Source organism: Lissotriton vulgaris, chromosome 3_1 (genome assembly GCF_964263255.1).
Source record: "Lissotriton vulgaris chromosome 3_1, aLisVul1.2, whole genome shotgun sequence".
NCBI classification, from domain to species: Eukaryota; Metazoa; Chordata; class Amphibia; order Caudata; family Salamandridae; genus Lissotriton; species Lissotriton vulgaris.
The window spans coordinates 1480098914-1480125448 of record NC_141689.1 but is presented as its reverse complement, the minus strand read 5'-3'; the positions used below and the strand labels follow the sequence as shown (position 1 = coordinate 1480125448).

General features: G+C 45.6%; 1 protein-coding gene across 1 annotated transcript in view; it reads right to left on the bottom strand.

Annotated features, from left to right (window-relative positions):
- Nucleotides 1-26535, bottom strand: part of LOC147728045 (melanopsin-B-like) — an 845284-nt gene that overhangs the window by 230420 nt on the left and 588329 nt on the right. Inside the window, exon 6 of the mRNA XM_086963227.1 lies at nucleotides 3123-3297. Coding sequence (XP_086819353.1) covers nucleotides 3123-3297 — 175 coding nt within the window. The remainder of the gene's footprint in view (nucleotides 1-3122; nucleotides 3298-26535) is intronic.

The window sequence follows — 26535 nt, the reverse complement described above, 5'->3', positions numbered from 1 at the left end:
CATATACACAATTCATTCGGGATATCCTTATACACCATAAGGTATCAAAATAAAATCATTCCCATCTTTATAATATGAGAAATGAGCCTTATGCTGATTCCTGTTAAAAATGTATCTTATGTACAAAAACATCCATTACAGTTCATACATAAAAAGTGTTTTTGACCCACAATAGATCCTCCTTCATCAGCTTGTTTGGAAAATCAAATAACTCGGGCGCTCTAATGTCTTTAGTTAAATTCTTAACATAACCTAACCAAGAAATTCTACTTGCTCTATCCAGGAAAAAACAATCCCAGACAATCTCATGATTCACCTCTAGTTCTGGGTTGGTCTAGATCATTATCCATCTCAGTAGCAGGGCCACTCCAATCACATCTGACACAAAACCAATAGCTAATTATTGATGAATGATATCGGAAGGTGTTGATTTTGGGACTTCTAAGAAACATATTCTCCACTATTTAGACTTCCTCAGCCTCTATATAGCCCCAAATTTCAGACCCATAGTTAGAGATAGCAAAATATTTTGCTCTGTCTATATTTAGCATGGCTTGGACCGGTTTGGCCCCTAACCCACAAGCAAAATCAAGAACTGCTACTGTGGATCTTGCCATAGCTTTTCTTTTTGCTTTCTTTTGCAGGGCCCGTGTGTCCCTTTCATCAAACAATACCCCTAGGAATGAGAATGTGGTCACCCTTGATATAGAATTTCCTTCACATAGATAAGTCTTTAGTTGTTTTGGTCTAGGGCCCATAATCATAGTGTGAGATTTAGAAAAATTAGCACTTACATCCATCAATCTCATTAAATCTGCAAAGGAACTTAGGCAACACTGGAGCCCAACCACTGTTCCCGCTAATAAAACTGCATCATCTGCATATAGAAGCGCATGGATTAACTGGTCCAATAGGTTATTGATAGATAAAGTAAACAGTAGGGGAGCTACAATACATCCCTTTCTGACTCCTCTTGTAATACGGATAGACTGTGTAATGTTACCCCTTTGATCGTATCTCACAGTGGCTGAAAGGTCCCTATGCAAATCGTGCAAAAAAATCGACAATGTTCTGGTCAGGGAGGAATTTGCAGTGTCATGGATTTCTATGTAATCTGATCTGTTAGGTGGTTTTTCACACATTGAATTGGAGATCTCTGCCTCGTTCACAGTTGCTAGATGGACCATATCAGTAATATTCATTGGCAGTCTGAGATGGGACAAAAACCTGACTGGAGGTGGTGGGGGTGTTTTGGGGAACTTGAACGATCACGTTGTTTAAAGTTTGTCACTGTTAATTTGTACTCGCCAGCCTGGCACGCTGCAGCAGCTGGTGACTGCTCCTCTGAACTCTTCTCTCCTCCCCAGAGCTTAACACCAAGATGCTTGGCTTTGACGAGTTCTTGCCCATGCTGCAGACAATTGCGAAGAACAAGGACCAGGGTACCTACGATGACTCTGTGGAGGGGCTGAGGGTCTTTGACAAAGAAGACAATGGCTCTGTGATGGGCGCTGAGCTGCGACATGTACTAGTCGCTCTGGGTAAGAGGCCATTTTGGCACAGTACTATTTTCAAGGCAGAGTATAATTGACTGCTGAACTCCCCAGCCCCCCCTGCAGTGTTCAGGGCCCCCTTTTCTGATTCCAAGCTTAGGTTTCTACCCACGTCTGGATATTACAGTTAATGTGCCCTGTTTCAGCCTTACAAAGTGTCCTATGAATCTCATTTAACTGTACGTTCTTTTGGGGCGAGGGAGGACGGGGACACGGTTGGGTTACAAGTGTTTTTTAGATTGCCCTGTCTACAGGCTAGAGCTTTGACTGACTAATAGTTAGTCTTGATGACCCATGTCCTAGAAATTGGTGGCTTCCTTGTCTTGTGGGTAGCGGCCACTTCAGAACATCTGCTCTGTCTGGTTTTACCCTGGTGGCTGGCTAGTCTCACCAGCCAGTGCTGCTTCTGTGGCGGAAGTGTATTTGGTGGGTAAGTGCTGGGTCTAAAGCTGTGCGTGCTGCTGCAGTCTGGACAGTTAATCTGGAAGGTGTTTGATGGAAGCCTGTGTGCAATTTTGACCTTTCCTTTATGCAGGTGAGAAGATGTGTGTCTGTGTGTGGCTCTGTCTGTGTGTGGCTCTGCGTGTGGCTCTGTCTGTGTGTGGCTCTGGCTCTGTGAGTGTGGCTCTGTATGTGTGTGTGTGGCTCTGTCTGTGTGTGTGGGGCGCTCTGGCTCTGTGTGTGTGGGGTGCTCTGGCTCTGTGTGTGTGGGGCGCTCTGGCTCTGTGTGTGTGGGGCGCTCTGGCTCTGTGTGTGTGTGGCACTCTGTGTGTGTGTAGCGCATAGCGCTCTGTGTGGATAGCTTTTTTTGTCGGTGGCTCTGTGTGTGGGTGGCTCTGTCTGTGTGAGAGTGGTTCTGTGTAGGTGGCTCTATATGAATGACTGTGTGGGTGGCTCTGTGTGGGTGGATCTGTGTGTGGGTGGATCTGTGTGTGGGTGGCTTTGTATGTGTGGCTCTGTGTATGTGTGTGGGTGGTTTGTGTGTGTGGCTCTGTGTGGGCGTAAATGCAATTGGTCATGCATTTGCGAGCGATTAAGCTATTGGCATTGTAAATGACAATGCCATTTATTTAACGATTAAGCTTTTGGCAATGTAAATGACAATGCCATTTATTTATGATTAAAAAAAAGTCATGAGCAATGCCAATAGCTCTACCTTTAATAATGCAGAGACCATTGCATTGTAAATGCTTGTTTTGTAAAAGAGTCCCAGCGACTTTAGAAATGTGTTTTCAACGGGGCTTCTGTTTTCCTTTCATCGTCTTTCCTGTCTGTGGATGGCATGTTTGTTGTCAATGTGGATTTCAAATTACACAGGTGCAGAAGGAATCAGCTTGCATCAGATGATTAGGACTAGATGAAGGGCAAGTAAATATTCAATGTAAAAACCGTGGAATCTTAAGAGGGTGTACTTTCATTTTTATTCCCCACCGTGCATTATAGGCGAGACCATTTTCACAAGCTGCATATAAATCTAAATGAAGCCTAGAAATACCTCGGAGTACAACCCCATCCTAGCTCCTATGCAGTGCTTAACCATTCAACTGGGAGTTTTCAGATCATACTCACTGTTTCTCTTGTGGATACTGATGAAATACAATGGCTTTTAGTCCTTGAGGCTAACGAAAGACGACTTGAGATAGAACCCCGGACTGAAGAATCCGCATTTGAACATGACAAATAATCTTTTTTTGATATTCTGATCAGGAATCGAAGGCAGGGTACAGAATCATGAATGGTTTTCCTGAGTAGGAGAGAAAATATTCTTAGTGAATCCTGAGGGAAAATAAATGTGCAAACACTATGGTATAAAAGCGGACTAAACATTTGTCTCCTTGATCAGTCACTCTTTAGTTAGCTTTATGCATTCCACAGTGAGTAAATCATAAAGAGCAGCATATTTCAGAATTGTGGGTTTTCGAGATAGTATGCAAACTCAAAATGGAATGCAGTAATCAATATTTAAAAATATCAGCTATTTGTGGCACTTTTGCACTACAGGGTGTGGGTAGTGATAATGGTGTGAACACCCACAAAGTCATATGTTTTAGACTATTCATAAACATTTGTGATGCCATTTTCACACAATGTTATTGTTAATTAGCACTTGCATAACACAGTCTGCCATTAGAACCGCTTTGCAGTCTATCCCAGTAGTGATGTGAGTTTCAAAGTGCTTCTCTCGCAAAGCAGAGTCTGATTTGGTTTTGGGTAAGTTGCTGGTTGTCTGCACATCCAAATGTACGCCTATGTGGCCCGGTTTACGTCAATGCAACATCCCACTCCCATGTATTGCAGAGGGGATAGGAGAGGGATTATTTTCATAAGGATAATTGTTTTCTACATGAGAAAGAGAATAAAGTGACTGAGAAATTTCAAAGAAATCCTCACCTTGTTCAGGTGGATTTTTTTCCAATGCGTTCAATCCACACAGTGTTAGAGCGAACTGGCATGTGCCAAGGAAACAATGAAAAAAGCTGGTTTTCCAGGTTTTTGCCTCGCTCCTTATGAACTGGTTACCAGTCGTACATTTCTGCGCATTATCGAGTGTACTATTATGAGGATGTCCAAGGTTTTTATGAAAGCGGCCCAGCATCTTAAAAAGAACATTATTGAACTCTGTATAAATGTATGTGATTCTCTACATGGCAGCTCGTGACTTAGTAAGACTTTCTTCTGTGTTCCTGATGGACAACAGATTGGTGCCTCAATGCCTTTCAGGTAGCAATTCATTGTGTACATTGATTACGTTCATAACATGAACTTTAAGTATTTCCAGCACAAAAGAAACAACAAATGCACTATAGAATGAGCGTATGTTCTAGTTTTTTAAAAGGAATGTTAAGTGCAGGAGCGGCTGGTGTCAGGGAAGAGTTGTGAGGCAGGGAAAGAAAAAGGGACGGGGATGTGGGGCTGACAGGCGAAAATTTAAAAAAACAATAAAAAAGACCTTGCCTTCCGCATCACGCTCTCGCTTCCGCCTTGAGTGATCACTCCCCTCGCTGTGCCTTGCATCGTGGTATCGTATTATTGCATTGTGACCAAGTTTTGTAATTTTCATAGCGCCATTGTGACTTAGCTTCGTAATTTCATAGCGCCAATATTCAACAGCACTTACATTGCTTTGCTTGATTCAGTGCATTGTTGTGTGTGATATCCCCCGGCGCCCTGCTCTGCCCTCCCCTCCATTTTGATCCTGTTGTTGTTGTGTTCCCTTGAGCCCGCCACGCCTCCCAGCTGAGCCGCCCTCCCACTAGCATTTAAGAGCATCCCCCGACCTCGCAGCGCTGTGATTCACTCCTCGCTTCCGCCTTGAGTGATCGCTCCCCTCGCTGTGCCTTGCATCGTGGTATCGTATTATTGCATTGTGACCAAGTTTTGTAATTTTCATAGCGCCATTGTGACTTAGCTTCGTAATTTCATAGCGCCAATATTCAACAGCGCTTACATTGCTTTGCTTGATTCAGTGCATTGTTGTGTGTGATATTCCCCGGCGCCCTGCTCTGCCCTCCCCTCCATTTTGATCCTGTTGTTGTTGTGTTCCCTTGAGCCCGCCACGCCTCCCAGCTGAGCCGCCCTCCCACTAGCATTTAAGAGCATCCCCCGACCTCGCAGCGCTGTGATTCACTCCTCGCTTCCGCCTTGAGTGATCGCTCCCCTCGCTGTGCCTTGCATCGTGGTATCGTATTATTGAATTGTGACCAAGTTTTGTAATTTTCATAGCGCCATTGTGACTTAGCTTCGTAATTTCATAGCGCCAATATTCAACAGCGCTTACATTGCTTTGCTTGATTCAGTGCATTGTTGTGTGTGATATCCCCCGGCGCCCTGCTCTGCCCTCCCCTCCATTTTGATCCTGTTGTTGTTGTGGTCCCTTGAGCCCGCCACGCCTCCCAGCTGAGCCGCCCTCGCCCCTCCCCCTCCACTATCCATATATGACAGTAATTCCCGCGCGCAGCGTTTACGCGCAGCGACCGCGCCCAACCCGCGCCGAAGGTGCGCCAAAGGTAAGCCCGTCTACGCCCGTCCGCGCCTGGACCGCGCCCAGCGCCAGACCCCCTGGTCCTCACGCCGCCCAGCCCTCCCGCATTACCTACGATGCCGCCACCCTCCTAGCCCTTAACCCCGGTCGCGCCCCCAACTGCGTCCAAGCCGCTCCTGGACACACCCATGGACCTTTCTAATGCTACTCCTGCAAATTCATCGGCACCGACAACATCTCCGCTACGACCACACCACAGATTCCCGACCCCAATCACCTACAATGCATCTTGCTCAACACCCGCTCGGTCCACAGGCACGCCATTGACCTATGGAATCTACTAAACACCATCTCTCCAGACGTCGCCTTCCTAACAGAAACATGGATGAACGCTTCCTCCGCCCCAGACATCACCATTGCCATCCCTGAAGACTATAAGATCACTCGCAAGGACCGTACCGGCCACACAGGAGGAGGAATCGCTATCGTCCATAAGAAATCAATCCGCATCTCAACCAGCTCTGACGCCAACCTCGCCAACTCCGAACACCTTCACTTCCAGATCCACATCGACCCCAAGACCACACTCAGAGGCACCCTCCTTTACAGACCACCAGGACCCCGCGCAAAATTCAGTGAAGACATCACGGACTTCATCACTCCACACGCACTCCCCTCCAAAGACTACATCCTTCTGGGAGACCTCAACTTTCACCTTGAAAAGATCAACGACCGCAACACCACCACCCTCTTAGACAACCTCGCCAACCTCGGACTTAAACAACTGGTCACTTCCCCCACCCACATCGCAGGTCACACACTCGACCCCATCTTCACCTCCAGCAATCATGTCTCCTTCAGCCACACTACGGATCTCCTCTGGACTGACCACAGCTGCGTCCACTTCACCTACAACAAGCCAAAACCCATCAACCACCCCAACCAACTCTGCAAAGAAACTGGAACAAAATCACCATCGACCAGATCTCCTCATCGCTCCTTCTAAACTCCCCAGCCCACTCTTCTAACCCAGACCAAGCCGCCGCCAACTTCACCCTATGGTTATCCAACACCGCCGACACCTTAGCACCACTGAAAAAACGTCAAAGCAAACCTGGCAGCAAGAAGGCCTCATGGTTCAACGATGATCTGAAGAAGTCCAAGAAACTCTGCCGCTCCCTTGAAAAGGCCTGGAAAAAAGACCCAACCACTAGCACCAAGGACGCCTTCAAAAACGCCACCCGCACACACCACCAACTAATTCGAAAGGCCAAGAAAACAGCATTCAAGGATCGACTTGACAACAACGCCCATAACAGCAAGGAACTTTTCAACATCGTCAAGGAATTTACCAATCCCTCGGCCAACTCCAACGACATCACCCCCTCTCAAGCCCTCTGCGACTCCCTAGCCTCATTCTTCCACAACAAAATTGCAGACATCCACAACAGCTTCGACAACCAACCCGGAGACCAACCCACCCAACCATATGCTGAACATTCTCCCCCCTTGAACACCCTAAACGACTGGAACCCAATCTCCACTGAGGACACCATCCACCTGATGAACTCCATCCACTCAGGATCTCCCACAGACCCATGTCCTCACCACATCTTCAACAAAGCAGACTCCGTCATAGCACCGCACCTCCGAGATGTCATCAACTGCTCCTTCAACTCCGCCACCTTCCCGGAAAGCTGGAAACACGCTGAACTCGCCGCCCTCCTGAAAAAACCCACAGCGGACCCCACCGAACTCAAAAATTACCACCCCATTTCGCTCCTTCCATTCCCTGCCAAAGTAATCGAGAAAGCTGTCAACAACCAGCTCGCCGCTTTCCTCGAAGCCAACAAATCCCTCGACTCCTCACAATCTGGCTTCCGAGCAAAACACAGCACTGAGACCGCCCTCATCGCAGCAACAGACGACATTCGAACTCTACTGGACAATGGAGACACAGTCGCCCTCATCCTCCTCGACCTCTCTGCAGCCTTCGACACAGTCTGCCACAGCACCCTTTTACAACGCCTCAGAAACATAGGAATTCAAGGAAAAGCACTCGAATGGATCACCTCGTTCCTCACCGGAAGAACCCAGAGAGTCCGCCTTCCACCATTCAAGTCCGAGGCCACTGAAGTCATCTGTGGCGTACCACAAGGATCCTCACTCAGTCCCACCCTCTTCAACGTATACATGAGCCCCCTCGCGACCATCGCCCGCCAACACAACCTCAACACCATCTCTTACGCGGATGACACTCAACTGATCCTTTCTCTCACCAATGACCTCAGCACCGCCAAAACCAACCTACACGAACGAATGAAAGAAGTTGCCAAATGGATGAAACACAGCCGTCTGAAACTGAACTCAGATAAAACAGAAGTCCTCATCTTAGGTACATCCCCCTCTGCATGGGACGACTCTTGGTGGCCGGAAGCCCTTGGAAAAGCACCCATCCCGACAGACCACGCACGGAACGTAGGCGTTATCCTGGATTCTTCACTCTCAATGAACAGACAAGTCAGCGCCGTATCCTCATCCTGCTTCAACATTCTCCGCATGCTCCAAAAAACATTTCGCTGGATCCCCACCGAAACCAGAAAAACAGTCACCCATGCTCTGGTCACGAGCCGACTGGACTACGGAAACACCCTCTACGCAGGCACTACCGCTAAACTCCAGAAGAAACTCCAACGAATCCAAAACGCCTCAGCCAGGATCATATTAGACATTCCGCGCAACGAACACATCTCTGGCCACCTGAAAGACCTCCACTGGCTACCCGTCAATAAGAGGATCACTTTCCGACTGCTAACCCACGCACACAAATCACTCTACGACATCGGACCAGAATGCCTCAACTCACGACTGTCCTTCTACACCCCCTCCCGCCAACTACGTTCTGCCAGCCAAGCCCTCGCCACGGTATCTCGCATCAACAAGTCCACCATGGGAGGCAGATCCTTCTCATACCTGGCTGCTAAAACATGGAACTCACTCCCCACTTACCTTCGCCTTACCCAGAACCACCTAGCATTCAGAAAGCAACTTAAAACGTGGATATTTGACAAGTAATCCTCCTCCCCTCCCTAAGCGCCTTGAGACCCTCTGGGTATGTAGTGCGCTATATAAATTATTTGACTTGACTTGACTTGACTTGGTCCTCCCCGCCCCAGGCACAGGCTCCCAGACTCCCCTGCGACCAATCCAGAAGCTGTTCTCATGCTCCTGGCAGCATTAGAGCAGCATCAGGATAGGCCTTAGCACCCTCAATTTGCACTCCCAAAGACACTGGGAGCCTTTGCCTGGTTTCACTAACCCAGCAACACAGTTCGGGTTGGACACAGCTCAGTGTCCATGTCAGTTTGACAGTTCTGAGATGGCCGGCCACACCAACATGCGCACAGACAACAGTGCCCGCCCCTCCCCCTCGTCACTGTTACCCCGATGGCTGTTCCCCCAAAGGCTTAGCCGGGTAAGGAAATATAAAACAATAATAAGCATGTTTTATTTTCACGTTTTTAAGCTGCTGGCAGGGGGGGAGGGTGACGCTCCTCTGCCATAGCAGAGGAGCAGCCGCTGGTTAAGTGTTATTTATATCAGTTAAAAAAAACACAGTTATTCATGCATTTATGAGAAAGCAGATATTGTGCTTCGAATCGCAATGATAAACAGTACACAATGCAAGCTAAGGTAAATTAGTAACTATAAAAGATGTGATTTCATAGCAACAGTGGAGTATAAATGACAGAATTACTCACTGAATGATATAAACGTAACTTTTGAAGGAGAATGGGCATCTTTAGTGGTGGCTGTTATCCAACAAAACTGGTGAGGCGAGTATTTGGGGCACTGACAGGCATTGACAACAAACAGCAGTGCGTTTAAGTGCATCTCCAGATCTCTCAATCGAGGTCCATTTTAACCCCTTCCATGCTGATGACGGCCAGGAGCCGTCATGGCACACAGTGCTCGTGTGTTGATGACAGCTCCCGGACGTCATGACCGCACCCGCGATCGGAATGTGCCGCACAGGCGCAGAATCGCGGCCGCGCCCAAGGGGTTAAACAATGTTTATAATGGGCCATCATTGAGAGCCCTGGAGTTGATGCTGGAGGCACTGCGAGTTTCACACAGTGCCGCCTGTCAGTGAGTTAAATTCACTGTAAATAAAAACATTTAATTTTACTTACCTACTGCCTCGTGCTCGATGCGCCTCTCCATCTGGTCTTCAATCCAGGACTCCAGCACAAGCTCTCAGAGCCTCAGCCAGCTCCCCTCTACCAATCCATACACTGCTCTCATGCTGCTCAGGTAGCATGAGAGAAGCACCTGGATTGGCTGGAGTGGGCTGGCTCGACACTCTTTCATTCACTGGGGGTCTGTGCCTGCTCTCCACTCAGTTGTGTTAGACAGCTGGGTGGAAAGGTTTAAAGTGTGCATGTCAGGCTGGCCAGTGCAAGACAGCTGGCTAAAGTGACATGTGCACTTCAAAATGGAGTAAGTATCACTACCCTGCTGCCATTCAGCAGCAGTGGCCCCACCTCACCCTCATGCATTGGCTCAGCCTGAGAGCAGTGAAAAATTAAATAGTAATAAATGATTTTATTAACATTTTATTTTTTACCTTTGCTGCTCTTGCAGCAGGAGGACTATCCTCCTCTTCCCTAATGAAGGGGCCGTGGCTGGGTAGCTGGTGTGCGCAAGTGGGATCCTTCTTTATAGGTTTGGCTTCTGCCTGCTGTTGTCGCTGTTTGAGGATCCCATGTCATTGACTTTGAAATGTTTTCCATCGTTTGATATTGCGTTTGTGGGCTATTCGTCAAGGCCTTGGCGCTCTGGGTTCCTGTTAGGTTTTTGTCATGGGGCATTAACTATGCATTTATTAGCAGATGCAACTTATTGAGTCATTGGGTTCTCTTTGATGTATTTACTTAATTGGGAAAGCAATATTTTATTTGCTGGCTTATGGGTTTTTTTCTAGGAAATTCTTGCTGTTTGGATACCACAGCCTGTCTTAAAGGCATGCCATTCTATACTCATCCTTGCATGTTTACTTGTTTTACTTTGCGGTCATAATAGGACATTGTTAAATTTACAGTTTAATTGTTTACAAAGAAAACACATGCAGGATGCCATTCACTACTTACCTGTGCATGTTCATTTGTTTGACTTTGCAGTTATGATAACATGTTGTTGAATTCACAGCCTTATTTTTTACAAAGTGAAGAGATGCACACGCATATGTCTATGGACATACTAGCCCTTTGTCATAGGTATATGCTATGCAATATTTTGCTTTATGTGCCTTTTAAGTTCACAACGTGCAACAGACAGCTTAGTTTTGCTAATGCAGTCTGGTCAGCAAAAGAGCTTGTCAGAAAATACGTTATTAGTTTTTAAAGGGTTTATTCTTGCCAACTTAATACACACACACACTGTGGTTATGTCCCAACACAGTTTAAAGAGAATCTCTGCTTAAACACTGGTAGCTGTGCCATAAGCAGCAGCCAGGTCACCAGAGAAATGTTTTTAAGTTCAAGTACTACCAACAATTTTAGAACCAAGAAAATGACACAAAAACATTTCCAAACCAATTAAGAACAGAAAAAACCCAAAAAATGTAAACCGGATAAGGGGATCCTGAGCTATACATTTTAAAACTGTGAGGCAAAAAGACCAGCACATTTAAAGAGGCAATTTGAAGTATCAGCTTGAGTTGACTGAGAACTAGACTCACTTTCAGGCTGACCACAATGGAACAGAGGTCAGCTACATAGTGTGTGTTGCACCAGTCAAAGATTTTACCATGACTCTTGTCTTACTTTTTTGGGGCACAAATTCTTCAAGGGGCAAGGTTAAAAACTGAGCCCACATGTGTCCCTCAAAGTTGAGTGTACCATTAACAAACTTCCACTAAGCCTATTGGTTTTGGCACCAAAAGCTCTGCGATGAACTAACCTAGATTCTTTACCCACCAGCTCACTTCGCTGCTTTGATAGATGTGCTACCTCACAGCAGTCAATGGGGTTATCGTCTAACTTGAGCACTTTCTTTGTTTTCAAAAACCATCAGCGCTTCAATGCTGGAAGCTCCAGCTAAGTGTCTGATTTTGGTTTCACTAGGCACTGCTGGACTGCCTGAGGGAATCACAATATGGCCTAATTGCTTCATTGTGCTGGCCTGCCTAGATGCTGGTCCCTGGTGTTCTCTAAGGCTGGTTGGCTTGCCTTCCTCCCTGCTCTTGTGGTACGTTTACAAATATTCACCAGGAGTCTGCCAACCACACTCGGAACCAGCCATGGGACTCATGAGTCTGGCTGTCAACAATCTTTTCATAGCACGAGGTGACCGTTCCTCCCAGTTCAAAGATCACGAGGTAAGTGCTCTGCCCAGTTCAAGGAGGGCAAGGCGAGCTCTCTGCCCACTTGAGCCAGTGCTGTAAACCGACACAGTCAGTCATAGTTGTCCTTAACCCACTGCACCAATCCTCTCTGCCGGCTCCAAAATTATAACTGCTGCGGTGGCCTTGATTATGATGGCCTATAGCAGAGCGAGCAGAGCGTGGCCGGGCCATCGCATGCAATATAAGCAACGGCGCTGCCCCATAATTATTGCAGGCGCCTTCCAGAAGAATAAACTCCCCGCTCTCAGAGCGTGCTAGTTTGGAAACGGCCTCAGGTGCTACATTGTAGCAAAGAGGCAGAGCCGGGGACTGGCAGGCGCTTAGCTCGTATCAAAGAAGACCACGGAAGCAGCGCGCCGGTGCAGGCGGACCACAGGCAGTGCCTGAAGCCAGCTGCCACACTCACGTTTACTGCCATCAGTAAATGTACATCTGAGACTGCCACTATGCATTATGCGTGACAATGCATTTCAGTGCGGTGATGCGGAGCACCACACTGAAATGCGTTAGTGTCAAGTCTGATGCGTGATAATTGGCAGGACTGTTCAAGGAGCACATGGTGAGTGCTTTATCCTCGCCCCAGGGCCGAAGGACTACCAGGGCGAGGCACTGCTCTTTGCTTTGCAGAGAAACATGCGTGTTGTGGTTTGTGGGCCCCTAAAACAGCATGCAGTGAGTGTTGTTGTCACTCGGACTCTCAGTGCCCTGCTGGTGACTGCAGATGAGGCACGTGGCCTGTGACAGAATCCCCAGCTAGTGCTGCTTCCCCGTCCACCTTCCTGTCGACAGAGAACCAGAAGGGCTGAGAGGAGACAAGAAAGCTGTCATGCCGACAGCTGCACTGCGCACTTGCAGGCCGCTATGTGTTTCAAGCAATTCCAATGCAGAAAGGACGCAGGTGGCTCTATTTTTGGGAATTATTAACAGAAGTCTAAGAGGCCCCAGAGGGTCCCAAGACACGCTGCAACATCAGAGTGGCTTTTTTTTCGAAAGGCTGCGCTGATCAGCAGCTTGCCCATGCATTTGGGTGAGCTGCCTTGCTTTGCCAACGAAATCTCCCCGCAGAATTCGGCAGTGTGTGTTCCTCCCAGTCTTTTGCACGTACTTGGGGACACTGGATCTTCTGGGTGGTATTAGTGGGAAATCTTCTACAGGGGCCCCGATCTTGCCTCCACCAGACACAGTAATTTACTATACTTAATGTAGTAGGCGTGCAGGTACTTCTGCACCCTACATTTTGCATTGAAGTTACCGTAGAGTGAATAATGGGAGTGCAGGTGCACTGCACCCTATATATTTATGGTAATATGATGACTCATGCGGTTTTCTGCTTTTTTTCCTAACCTGAATTACATTACATGCCCTAGCTGTCCTAATGTCTGTTGTTTTGATTCTTGCATTGTCAGGATAACCAGTACTATTTCAGTAATGACATAAGTGTACAGAAGGTATGATTCATGTTGTTTTGGTCTATTCTATGATTTAAGTATAATACACAATATATTTTTATATCATACTGTGTTGGGCCTCTTTTGTGGTCTCATTGTGTTACTTCGTGAGTGTGCTGCTCAAATGCTTTACACATTGCCTCTGTTGATAAGCCTGCCTTCTCAGCGCCAAGCTACCAGAGGGTGAGCACAGGTTCTCCTTGGTATATAACTGAGTTACCCTCACTAGAGTGGAGGGATCTGCCTGGCTGAGGTGCATACCGTAGCTAACCAGAAACCCCAATAATATCAATATTGGTTCCTGGTGTGTGAAATTTAATGTAATTTCCTTTTCCTGTAATTTACTAAACAAGGGCTTTCGTCTGGTTGGATGGTGCTCTGCAACAAAGCTGTCTTCCTTCAGTTCTTAACTCTTCACTCTTGACAAATTACATTTTTGGAATCATGATTCTTGGCTTTCTATGTTCCTTTGAAGCCTTCATCCAGTAAGGATGTTTTCTATGCTTTTGTTTGTTTTCCTAAGAAGGTGACAGCTTTTCGAAGACACCAGCATACCACAGATTTTAGTGTATGGTGACATCATGCCATCAGGAAATGGGCAAATTTTTCGACCCATGTCCCTTCTGCCCTGGGTCGCTAAAATTGCCGAAGCCCACACTAATACCATCCTTTCAGGTTATCTGAACCACACAGGTGCTTTGGAATGGTTTCCGCCCTGGTAATAGTACAGAGACCGCGCTGCTAGTTGTGAGTGAACATCTGCGGACCATCATGGATGAGGGTCAAACTGCGACCCTTGTTTTACTCGACCTTAGCGCCGCATTTGACACGGTCTCCCATCAGATCCTCCTGCGCCGGCTGAGGAGGCGGGGTGGTGGGCCTGGCTTTGGAATGGTTTCACTCCTTTTTATCTGACAGGTCATTCCAGGTTTCGGCCCCCACCTTCCTCTCACAAGCCCATGTCATCAAGCAGGGAATTCTCCAAGGCTCGACCTTAAACCCCGTGTTGTTCAACCTTTATGTTCAACCCCTGGCGGCGGTGGCGAGGGATCATGGCTTGACCATGATCTCGTACGCCAATGATACGCAACTAGCGGTGGCCCTCTCCGATGACCATATTCTGGGTGCTGTACGCTGAAAGCCCGAAACCCGTCCTTGGATGCTTGTTTCCAGTCCAGGGAGGACCTGGCTTGGCAGTTCGGGCTGGACTGTTCCCATAGGCCACAGGGTCAAGACTGATTTGCATATGGCTGGGTTCAAACTGGAATGGCATGGTGAGCAAAAAAAACGATGGATTTAGGCCCAGATCTCTGTACTGGGGTGAATGTATGACATTGTTCTGCATTCTGTCCATCACATGTTGTTTTTTGCATTTGTCACCCCAAGTGAGATGGGTATGCTCAGACGTGAGTCCTGTGCTCTCCATGCCATTAGAATCAAGCTATCCAGGCTGATGAGGGCTGAAAGCCCGAAACCGGTCCTTGGATGCTTGTTTCCAGTCCAAGGAGGACCTGGCTTGGCAGTTCGGGCTGGACTGTTCCCATGGGGCACAGGGTTAAGACTGATTTGCATATGGCTGGGTTCAAACTGGAATGGCATGGTGAGCAGAAAAACGATGGATTTAGGCCCAGATCTCTGTACTGGGGTGATTGTATGACATTGTCCTGCATTCTGTCCATCACCTGTTGTTTTTTGCATTTGTCACCCCGAGTGAGATGGGTATGCTCAGACGTGAGTCCTGTGCTCTCCATGCCATTAGAATCAAGCTATCCAGGCTGATGAGGGCTGAAAGCCCGAAACCGGTCCTTGGATGCTTGTTTCCAGTCCAAGGAGGACCTGGCTTGGCAGTTCGGGCTGGACTGTTCCCATGGGGCACAGGGTCAAGACTGATTTGCATAAGGCTGGGTTCTAACTGGAATGGTATGGTGAGCAAAAAAATGATGGATTTAGGCCCAGATCTCTGTACTGGGGTGAATGTGTGACATTATTCTGCATTCTGTCCATCACCTGTTGTTTTTTGTGCGATTCCGGGATGGCCTAGCGGCAGTTGCGCATTGGATGACGGTAAACTGCCTGCAACTCAATGCCAAAAAATCAGAAGTCCTGCTGGTGGGGAAGGATAAAGGGCTGTGGAGCAAGCACTGGTGGTCGGCTTCTCTGGGGACTGCCCCAACCCTAAGTCGATAGTAAAATATGTAGGTATCTGGTTTGACTCCACTCTTGGGTTCCAGGAACACACAAAGAAGATCGCCGGTACTTGGTTTGGACTTCTGCGGGGTCTGAGGCCCCTACTGGGTTTCTTTGACCCTTCTACCTAACAGTTGATAGTCCAGGCGACCATCCTATGTAGATTAGATTATGACAACTCATTGATGTTAGGCGCCAATAAGGCTGAAGTTACTTGCTTGCTGCGAATACAGATCGCGGCCACTCGAGTCGTGCTGAGGCTCCCTAGGACCCGCTCTGCGTCAGGTGCCTTACGACGCCTTCTCTGGCTAACCATGCCCCAAAGGATTCAATTTAAAGCTCTATGCCTTTCGTTCAAGGATCTAAAGCTGTCTCCCCCTGAGATCCTGTCAAATCTGCTAGTTCCTTATGTCACTACTCGCCAACTACGCTCGTCAAAGCTTTCCCTTGCAGCCGCCCCCCGTGTGAAACGCCTCAGAGCGGGGGGCAAGTAATTTCGTTATCTGGCTGCTAGACAATGGAATTCTCTTCCTGTTCAGATCCGGCGTTTATATTGCCTGCTGTCCTTCTGCAAGGCTATCAAGACCTACCTATTCCGTACCATCTAGCCCTTGCTTTCCATTGGCACTGCTGCAAGAGCCGGGACGTCACTTCATTGAGACAGCTGTGCGCTATATAAAATTACCTAACTAATTAACTCTCAGACAGCAGAAGAGCCAGATACAGATTGCAGGTAAACATCCTGACCAGAACAGACTACTTGGGTCATAGTGAATATATAAAAGCAAGATTTATAATCTTTAATACTTTATCTATATGCAGACTCATTGAACTCTTTCTATAACAATTGAGGAAAACAAAATAGTTATGGGTGGAATGCTTGAGTTAGTATTAGCCACCGGTAATAACTTACACCACATTCTAATCTATTGTTTTTTTTTACCCACCATGCTACCTGATACAGGATCCATCCATATAAAACTCAGATTTGATCTGTGTCCAAGATGAACATTACACCTCAAAATGTCATGCTTGGTTACTTCTGTTTTTTGTTGTTGTTTTTTTTTTTTTCTTTAATATTTTTATTAAGCAACTCCAATAATTGTACAAAAGATAATAGAGATGTTCACATATATCAGTAGTGATAGATATAAAATAGGCATAAATAATTCATAATATTAGTTTAAAAAGCGAAAACATCATACTATCACATAGAATATCATACATCAAAGGTCTTAAAATCAATATATAATAGAAAAGCTAGAAAAAAGGAAACAGTTCATCTTTACGCTTTTCTTATATCGTTATTCCAGGCAGCGATTGGAAGCCACATTTTGCAGCCATGTATTCTGGACTTTTTCCCTCTAACTGCAGAAATAGCTTTTTCCTAATTATGGATTCCCAGAAAATGAGTTAACCACATTTGAAAATTCGGAGGATCCACCTCCTTCCTGCGAGCTGCCAGAATTATTCTAAAAACCGCTGTGCCCAAGTACAAACATGTTTCTTCTTCCTTACTATGCCTAAGAGTGCTATCATAGCCTAGTAGATAAAGGGTGAGTGATTCCGCTACTTTATGACCAAATATTTCCTCCCAAAATTCAAATAGCATTTTTCTAAAAGATGTTAGCATAACACATTCGTAAAACATAAGAACCAAGTTTGCAGGGCCGGTTTCACATATAGGGCATTCATCATTGGCTCTTTTTCCCCAGGTATATAACTTTGCTGGTGTATAATATAAGTTACATATGGTTTTATATAATTGAGCCTTTAAATTAGTTGATAAAAATAACTTAGATGTTAGCAAAAGAAACATATCAAAATCAACATTGGGATTGTTAAGTTTACTCGCCCACGCAGTCTCTATGTGTTCTAGATCATCCATCTGTTTTTCCATTAGCATGTCATATATAGTGCCTATCCTGGTTTATCGTTTCCCTATATGTTCTAGAAAGGGAATGTTCGCCAGTGTAATACTTGAGGTTTTTTAGACTAAGGATGGTGTTAACTTGGATAAACTGAAAAAGATTGGTATTTGGGATAGAAAAATTATTTTGAAGTTTCAAAAACCTAGTGTCCTGATCTCCATCGAGGAAATCCCTCACAGTTACAATCCCCAAATTTTCCCATCTTTTGGCAATGTCATCATTAGCTTGTATAGATAATACAGAAGAGTGCCATAGCAGTGTATATTTGGTAAACTTTGGGACTGCAAGATGTCTGGAGGATTTACTCCATATTGTCCAAGCACTATTTATGATCTTAAATTTGACTTTCTTATAATATGACGGTTCTACCTGTCTTAACAGAAGACCTTTTGCTTTATTTCCAATTGCTTGTTCATATAGCGATGGTATCTCGTTGTTCTCGGTACTTACACTTGATGAGTTTGAGTTAAATAAGGGTGACATTTGCTGAAGGAGAGTGGCCCACAGGTAAAGCATTATGTTGGGAGTCGCCAACCCTGTGCTGAGGTAAAGAGAGGTAATTCATAGCCCTCCTAGTTTTCCCACAATGCCAGATGAATTTAGACATTTGTGAATCTATAGCTTTAATAACATTATCTTCCACTATCAAGGTAATAGCACGGAATAGGTATAATAGCCTAGGAAGAATATTCATTTTTTAAAAATTCCCTTTGCCAATAATTGAAAGGTGAAGACTGTTAGCCCTAATTAGATCTTTCTTTAAGGCCTTCATTAGGGTTTCATAATTAAGTTTGTTAATATTTTCTTCCCTAGGGGATATACATATTCCAAGATATAAGGCTTATCTGCCTTCTTTGAATCATCAAACTCAATATTATCGGTGCATATAACCACTGTTTTATCCCGATTGAGTGAGTACCCAGAAAACGGACCAAAGGCCTGAGAAATGCATTTAATTTTTGCGATTGCCGCGGAGGGGTTAGGTGTTACTACCGCCACGTCATCGGCATAGGCCAGTATCTTAGTTTCATGGATACCAACAGTGATGGGTTCTATTGCGTCATTTGATATTAATTTCAGGATCAGGGGATTTATATACATGGCAAACAAGATCGGGGAGCAAGGACATCCCTGCCTTATACCTCTTATTATATTAAAAGATCTAGATTCCAGGCCCATCACTTGTACTTTGGCCTTTGGCTCCTGATACATTGCCTGAATTGATTAGCAAAGCCGGGCCCAAAGTTGTTTTGATCGAGCACCGCCCATAAAAATATCCAAGAAACTCAATCAAAAGTTTCTCGGCATCGAGGAGGATCATCGACATCTGGCCCCCCATCACACTCATGATATCGAATAGAGAGATGACCCTGCGGATGTGATCCGTAGTGCCCTTACCAGGAATAAATCCGTGCTGCCAGGGGGAAACCAGATGTTCAACGACCCTCCCGAGCCGATTGGCCAAGATCTTTGCATATAGCTTTGAATCTGAGCTGATTAAAGAAATTGGGCGGTATGAGGCTGGGAGTTCTGGGGGCTTTCCCTTTTTAGGGAAAATGATTATATTTGTTTCCTTCCAGGACTTGGGTGGGGTGCCATTCCCTTATATCCCGATAATTAGATCTAACAGATACGGTATTATATGCTCTCCGAGGATTTTATATAGTTCTAATGGAAGTTTATCCGGGCCCGCGGCTTTCCCTGAGGCCAGGTCAGACAGGGCCAGTTGTAATTCAGTGAGCGTAATATCTTTTTCCAGATCTTCTCTGGTAATATCATCGATGGTCCTGTTCGATCCAGTCTCAGTTAGCCATGTCCTCAGGGCCTCTTTAATTTCGTTCTGATCAGTCATACCTTTATTTTGATATAGTTTTTAATAATATTGTCTGAAAACTTCCAAGATATCTCCTGGTACTGTATGCTCCTGACCCTCAAATTCAATAGCAGTAATCATATTGTAGGACTGCTTCTGGCGAGAATGTAAGGCTAGCTGTTTCCCCACCCTTTCCCCATTTTCGTAGATTTTATTCTGGTTTGGTTGAAAGATCTCTGCTGCTCTCTGGGTAAGCCTGCTATTAAGCTCAGTTTTGAGAACTAGCATTGTACGTAGAGTGATTCCCCCATCTTCCCCCCGCATTATTAGGGTGGTATGCTCTTCTTCTACTTTAGCCAGTTCGTGCATCTGTTGGTAGTTGGCTTTATCTAGTTTTTTCTTACGTTTTGGCCATGAAACTGATTGTCTCCCCCCTTAAGGGCAGCTTAAAAGCAGTCCCATACCATACCCCTGGATTTATCAAACAACCATGTCTTGAACAATTTCCTGAATTGGAACAAAGATTGACTTGATCTACTCAGTAATGGAAGCGAGTTCCAGAGTCTTGCTGCAGTAATTGTGAAACGTCTGACTCCCCAAGTGACAGTCCTTGTCCGCGGTACCACCAGTTGAAGCCGTGTCAGAGATCTTAATTGCTTGGTTGGATGGTAGGCAGTGAGCTGCTCTCTAAGAAACTCTGGCCCTTTTTTGTGAAATGCTTTGAAAGTTAGGCATAGAGTTTTAAATTTAATCCGATTTCTGATTGTCAACCAATGATAATTCCTGATTGTTTGGCTAATCGGCTTAAATTTAGAAGTGCCAGAGAGCAGTCTTGCCGCCGCATTCTGAATTGTTTGTAGTTTGGCAACCAATCGGGCTTGGGCAATGGCAAATAGGCCGTTACAATAATCCAGTGAGGAGAGCACCAATGAGCTCACCACAGATTTCTTTGTACTATCTGGGAGAAACTGGACTATTTTCTTTATAAGCCTAAGTTTGTGGAATGCAGAGGATACAGTTTGATTTGCATGGGTGGCAAAATTGAGCTTTTCGTCGAAAATAACTCCCAAGTTCCTGACCTTTCGGACGGGACTTGGTAGAGCTCCCAGTGACGGAGGCCACCAGACTGACGACCATAATGCGGAAATTTTCCCAAAGATGACCACCTACATTTTCTCAGTATTAAGCCTGAGGCAGTTATTGCTCATCCAGTCTTTGATCGCTAGCATGCCTTCTTGAAAGCGTACAGCTACCTCTGTTCCATCATTATTTATGGCAAGCACCAGGGTGTTGTCAGCATAGGAGGTAAGGCTCATCCGGTAGGTTTTAATTACTCTTGCTAAGTCCGACACATAGATGTTAAAAAGTGTCGGACTTAGGGATGAGCCTTGGGGGACCCCACAGGGTAACGCCAGATCGGCCGATTTAAATGGCCCTAGCGTTACCGCCTGTGTACTATCAGACCGAAAGAAAGCGAGCAGGTCCTTCGCTTTGGAATGGATGCCTATATTTCCAACACAGTCAATCAGAGTAGAGTGATTGACTGTGTCGAAGGTCGCAGATATGTCCAGCAGTATTAACACTGCTGTCCCCCCCTGGTCCCTGATGATTCTAATGTCATCGGCGGCTTTAATAAGGGCAGTCTCTGGACCGTGTAGTTTGCGAAACCCAAACTGTGAGTCATCCAACAAGTTGTTTTGTTCGATATACTCGGATAGTTGATGGTTCATAGCCCTCTCCACCACCTTCGCTAGGAACGGCAAACTAGCTATTGGTCGGTAGTTCTTCAACACGTCTTTGTCCAGACATGGTTTTTTGAGAAGTGGTTTCAAAAGGGTGTTCTTCAACATGTCTGGATAAATCCCTGATCTAAACATCACATTACAAATTTGTGTAATGACTTTGCTTATAGAGTCCATTACCGGAGGAAAAACTTTAGGCGGACATGGGTCAAGCGCCGACCCTGTTTTTATGAGTTTCATAATGTCCGTTATCTGTTCCTTCTTCATTTCTGTAAATTGAATTAGTGAGCAATCAGGGGGTGTGAAATTAGTTATGGAAGTGGCAGACTTGTTCTTGGCAGAAAAATATGAGTAGAAATCTTGTACTTTATCAAAAAAGAAATTGGCCAAAGAGTCACAGAGGGCCTGACAGGGCACAGGAGCTAAGTCAGGGGATTTCCCGGCCAGTTGTTTCACCACCTCATACAGTTCTTTACTGGAGTTCTTTGCGTTGTTAATTTGTTCACTAAAGAACTTCTTTTTGCCTCGATAATCATCTTTTTACAGCTGACCAATGTCTCCCTAATTCGTGATTTACTGTCCAGGTAATAGGACCTGCGCCAGTGTCGTTCGTGTTTCCTGCAAACTTGCTTTTGTATTCTTAGCTCTTCCGTAAACCAGGGTGCAGACGGCCGCGTCCTGTTTCTCGATATGGTCTTGGAAGGCACCAAAAGGTCCATCGCTCTGCCTATCCAAACGAAAATTGTTCTGCAGCTGTATTTGCATCTGCGGAGATAATTGGGCAGGTTCTAGCCAGTAGTGTTCTTAATGCCACATTATCTATGTCCTTCCAAATTTTGAAAGGCTCTTGACTTAAGGGAATCTGTTTAGGAAAGGGAACGCCTGTGATCAAGATGGTTTTAAAGATGGCAGCATGATCAGACCATGTAAGGGGAAGGATGTTTTGTATAGTTATCTCTTTTATATTCAAGAAGATGCCATCCAGGGTATGTCCGGCTTCGTGTGTAGGTACTTTTATTAACTGAACGAGCCCTAGAGTGTCCAAGTCAGCCATTAGGGCTTGAGTTTCCCTATCATCCGTTTTTTCTAAATGAAAATTCAGATCACCCAAGACCATGAAGGAGTCTTCTATTGCCAGAGATTCAAGAGGTGAATTAAGGTTGGATAGAAATTCAGAGCGGGGGCCAGGTGGTCTATATATAAATGCTCCTTTTAGATTATACAAGGGGGTCAACATGATGGCAAATTGGAGAGCTTCGCAAGCGGTAGAAGGTATAGGGAAAATTCTTACCGATAAGCTGTTTCCGGTGATTATTGTCAGACCGCCCCCTTTCTTTCCCTGTCTATCCAGTCGATGTATCTTATAACCCTGCGGAACTGCGACCACTAAATCTGGATCTGATGTATCATCCATTTAGGTCTCTGTAATGAATAGTATATCTATATTCCAATCTTGGATTAGATCTCTTATATCCTGCCTATGACTGCCCAGAGAGCGGGCATTAATAAGTGTCAATAGAATTTTCTTGGTTTTGTTGTTTGTGCCTTGTAAGACGCAAGCTTTGTTATTAAAAAGGGGTAAGACGGATCTACAGCTAGGACAACTAAAAATTCTGGTTCGCAGTAAAGTCTCCGGCTCATACTGAAGGCAGGTGCCACAATGGGCAGACCTCAGCTGGATGAGATCAAGGTGAGAGTAAGTCATCTTAGTAGTCATATTGCCTGGGCAGGGGTCGTAGCCCTGGGCCCGATCCTGGCTCGTACGGGCGCAGACGGGCTTGCCTTTGGCCTTTGAGCTATATCGATTACAGTAAAAAAATCCTTGGGTCCAGGCCTTTATGTATTTTATGTAATCTTTGTAAGCCAGAAGTTTTCTATCAAAAGACCAAGTAGAACAAGGCCTGTTGAGGTTGGCTATATCGATTGTGAGGACCAACGATTTATGGTCTGAAATTGTCTTTGGACATTTATTAATTTCTGCTTCAGGAGAGTAGTCTCTAGTTGTCCATATATAATCAATCTGCACATATTTATTGTGGGGATAAGAAAAATATGTGTATCCGGGATCAGATGGGTGTTTAGAGTCCCAAATATCTATTGGATCCAAGCTCTCTCTAAGTTGAGTAATATCTCTAAACACTTTCGGTTTATGTCCAATATATGTAGGTATCTTGTTTCTGCCTTTTCCCTGTAGGCCCTAGGGAAATATTAAAATCCCCGCAGAATATTAATGTTCTAGGCCAAGAGGCTAATTCTAATTCTAGTTCTTCAAATATATGTGGGTCATCCTGTTTGGAAGCATACACTGTGCAAATAGTAATGGCAAGTTTTAGTTCTATAATAACCCACCTTCCAGGAGTATCGACTGTCTTACGTATAGCCTGTCCAAGGAAAGTTTTGGCTAAAATAGCAACTCCACGGATTCTGGATGTCTACGTTGTAGCTGCAAGTATATTATACCCGGGAACCCCTAGTAGATCTCCTTCATCCCAAGGTATATGAGTCTCCTGGAGGCAGAGTACATCGTAGGAGCTCTGTCTGATTATTTCATATAAGCGGGCCTTCTTACCCCTATCATTGAGTCCTGCCACATTCTAGGAACATCATTTCAACCTCCCCATTGTATTTTTTGGTTAGATGACAGATATATGATATATGTTCTTCTCGTCTTAGCCTTTATCAGAAACGTTCCTATCATTTGCATATTTACTGTACATTTGAAGTTTCTTTTTTTATGCTTTTTCCCCCTACTTCTCCAACACCAAACCCCCGCCCTCCAACCCTCTCCCCTCCACCCCCCACCCCAAAACCCAAAGTGAGGCATGCAGACTCCATAAGAGTCTGTTTGATGGAAGTGGGTCTCCTGACCAGTGCTAAATTAAATACAACTATCATAACAAATTTACAGATTAAACAACCTTATATACATTGTTGTTGTTTTTTTACCCCTTTTTTGTATTTTTTTAGATTATACATACATACGGATTGGACTAATTTCCCAGATTAACTAATGTCACCATCACCATCTATGCCCCAAATGATAAATTCATACTGCATGATGTAGTTATAATTGTTAGCTAAGCTTATTTGATCAGCTCCTGCTCCTGCTCATAACTTAGTTAGGTCCATCTAGATATTCTTTTGCTTTGATTTCTGAAGTAAAGAATTTCGTTTGACCCCCATTAATTACTATGAGTTGAGCACGATTGTTAAGATATGCCTGCGCCTTCTTTTCTTGGAAAGGTTTGATCAGCTGGCGGAGCCTCCACCTCCTTTTCCACAGTTGCGTGGCAGAAATCAGGGTGCAAAAAATAAGAGATCGCATCCCTAACACACTTGGCTTCAGGTCTGGCTTTCTCAGATATTGCTTGTCTGAGGAGGAAGTTTCCAAAGTAGACAAGAATAGCATGTGGATACCCCCCAGGTTTCGCTGGATGCCTTAGGGTGAGAGGAACGCGATGGGCGCGCTGAATTTCTATATCCCAATTCCAGATGGATAGTTCAGGAAAAGATTTGCGGAATAGTTGTACCACAAATGAGCGAGCATCTTCCCCCTCCATTGCCTCTGGAACACCCAGTACGCATAGGTTGTTTCTTCATAGGCGGTTTTCGAAGTCCTCCAACTTCCATCTGACATCCGATAATTCGGCCTCATGTGATTCAACCTGTTCGTGATTCGCAGCAATCTCAGACTCGTGGGAAACAGTTCGAGACTCCAACTCCACCATTCGATATCCAAACTTGCTGACTGTTCTAGTCAGTTTGCGTACCACCCCTTGCACCTTGCGAAGACCTGCTTGGGCCTTACGCCCATCTTGAGATGTCTCTTCCCGGTGCGCGGCTATGGCTTGGAGCACAGTATCAAGTGTATGTGTGGTTGGATTCGAATATACTGGGCAGTTTGACTGTTGTGGAACACTCATCGAGCCAGATGGAGTAGTAAGCTGAGTTGATGGATTATAGTCCCATGCTATCTCTGCTGCTACGTGCTGGCTCTTTTTCCGCTTTAAGACTGTTTTTGGGCCCCCCTTGGAGTCTCCCAGTTTTGCGCCATCATCACTTTTATTGGTTAAGATGGAGCCGGTCTCATCAGACCACTCAAGTTCGTCCGAAAATGAGTAAAAGTCACTGGGGTCTTTGTCTTGTTCCGCATTGGTATTTCCTACGTTAGCTAGCTCTGATATATTGGATTTTGTAGCACCCGTCATTGTCTGGTGCTCATTCAGTTAATCTATTCTGACATCAGCTCCTGTCTGATTGCACAAACTAGATCTATTGCTCAAATTATTGCCCAAATTTGCCACCCCCCTTCATTGGCCCCCGTATCTAGCTGGGAAGCTAGGACAGTATTGTTATCAGTCACTAACATCGAAGGAGGCAGTGGGGGGGCATACTTTCCACAGTGTCATTTTGCGCTGCTATGCTTGCGCTTGCTTTTCGCCCAGGCGCCATGCTGTTGGGTATAGGACTTACTGATTCATGACTGGCGCGATCAGGGACATCCAAATGACTTCAGCAGCAGCGGAATGTTCATCAGTTACCGTCGCGGCTGGAGCTTGCACGAGTAACTCTTCTGGCTTACTCTTCCCACCGCGATCCGGAAGGAGTTTTGCCGGCGTTCTACGTAGGAAGGCCAGCCACCAATAGGCCGGTCGAGCTCCCCTTCCTTGTTGCAGTTGCTCCTTGCTTTGGAGTCCTGGAGCCGGAGACGACATCCGACGCAGTTCCGCTGGCCTGCCTGCTCGGCTCACCACCTTCCCGCTGGGCCAATCTTGCCGCCCTCGCCTTGGCAGCGGCCACCGCTGCCACATTCTGTGGAGCCATGATAGCTCAGTCGGCGTCTCCGTCAGCTCCCCGCTCAGGAGCCCCAGCGAGGTATGTTTTGCTGGTAGCTTTAGCTGGTTTAGTAACTTTAGACTATATTTGGAGATCCTTCATACCATCTCTACATAAGTAGTGGATCACTAAAAGGCCAATCAGAGAGCCTAATGTCACCAGCTGATTTCTGATCGGCTTCTTCACGTCGAGGCTGATCTCTTCCTTCACCACCATCTCCGCTTCTCTTTATCTTGTTGTTTTGTTATTTTATACGCCACAATGCGCAATGTAGAAGCAATCTTGTAACATTTCGACATATTACTCAGGATGCTTTTCTCTGCAGATTGCGATAATTTCCAAATCTGTATTATCCGCGTAGGCTGCATAATCCGCATCTCTTTTTCTTTAGAGTACTGGTCTGAACGCACAGCGATCTCACACGTCCGCCATCTTGCCCCTGGTGGAATACTCTTTCAACAGGGGTCGCTTGGTTACTTCTGAGCATCAACATACACAACCCTGGACCAGTTTCAGCCTATTAGGGTTTTTTCAGTAGGGAGCAGCTTGGTTCCAATGGCACAATAAGCATAGGAGCCAAGTCTAGGCATGAAATACTTGAATTCATCTCAGCCACTGGTAACTACTTAGGGTCGTA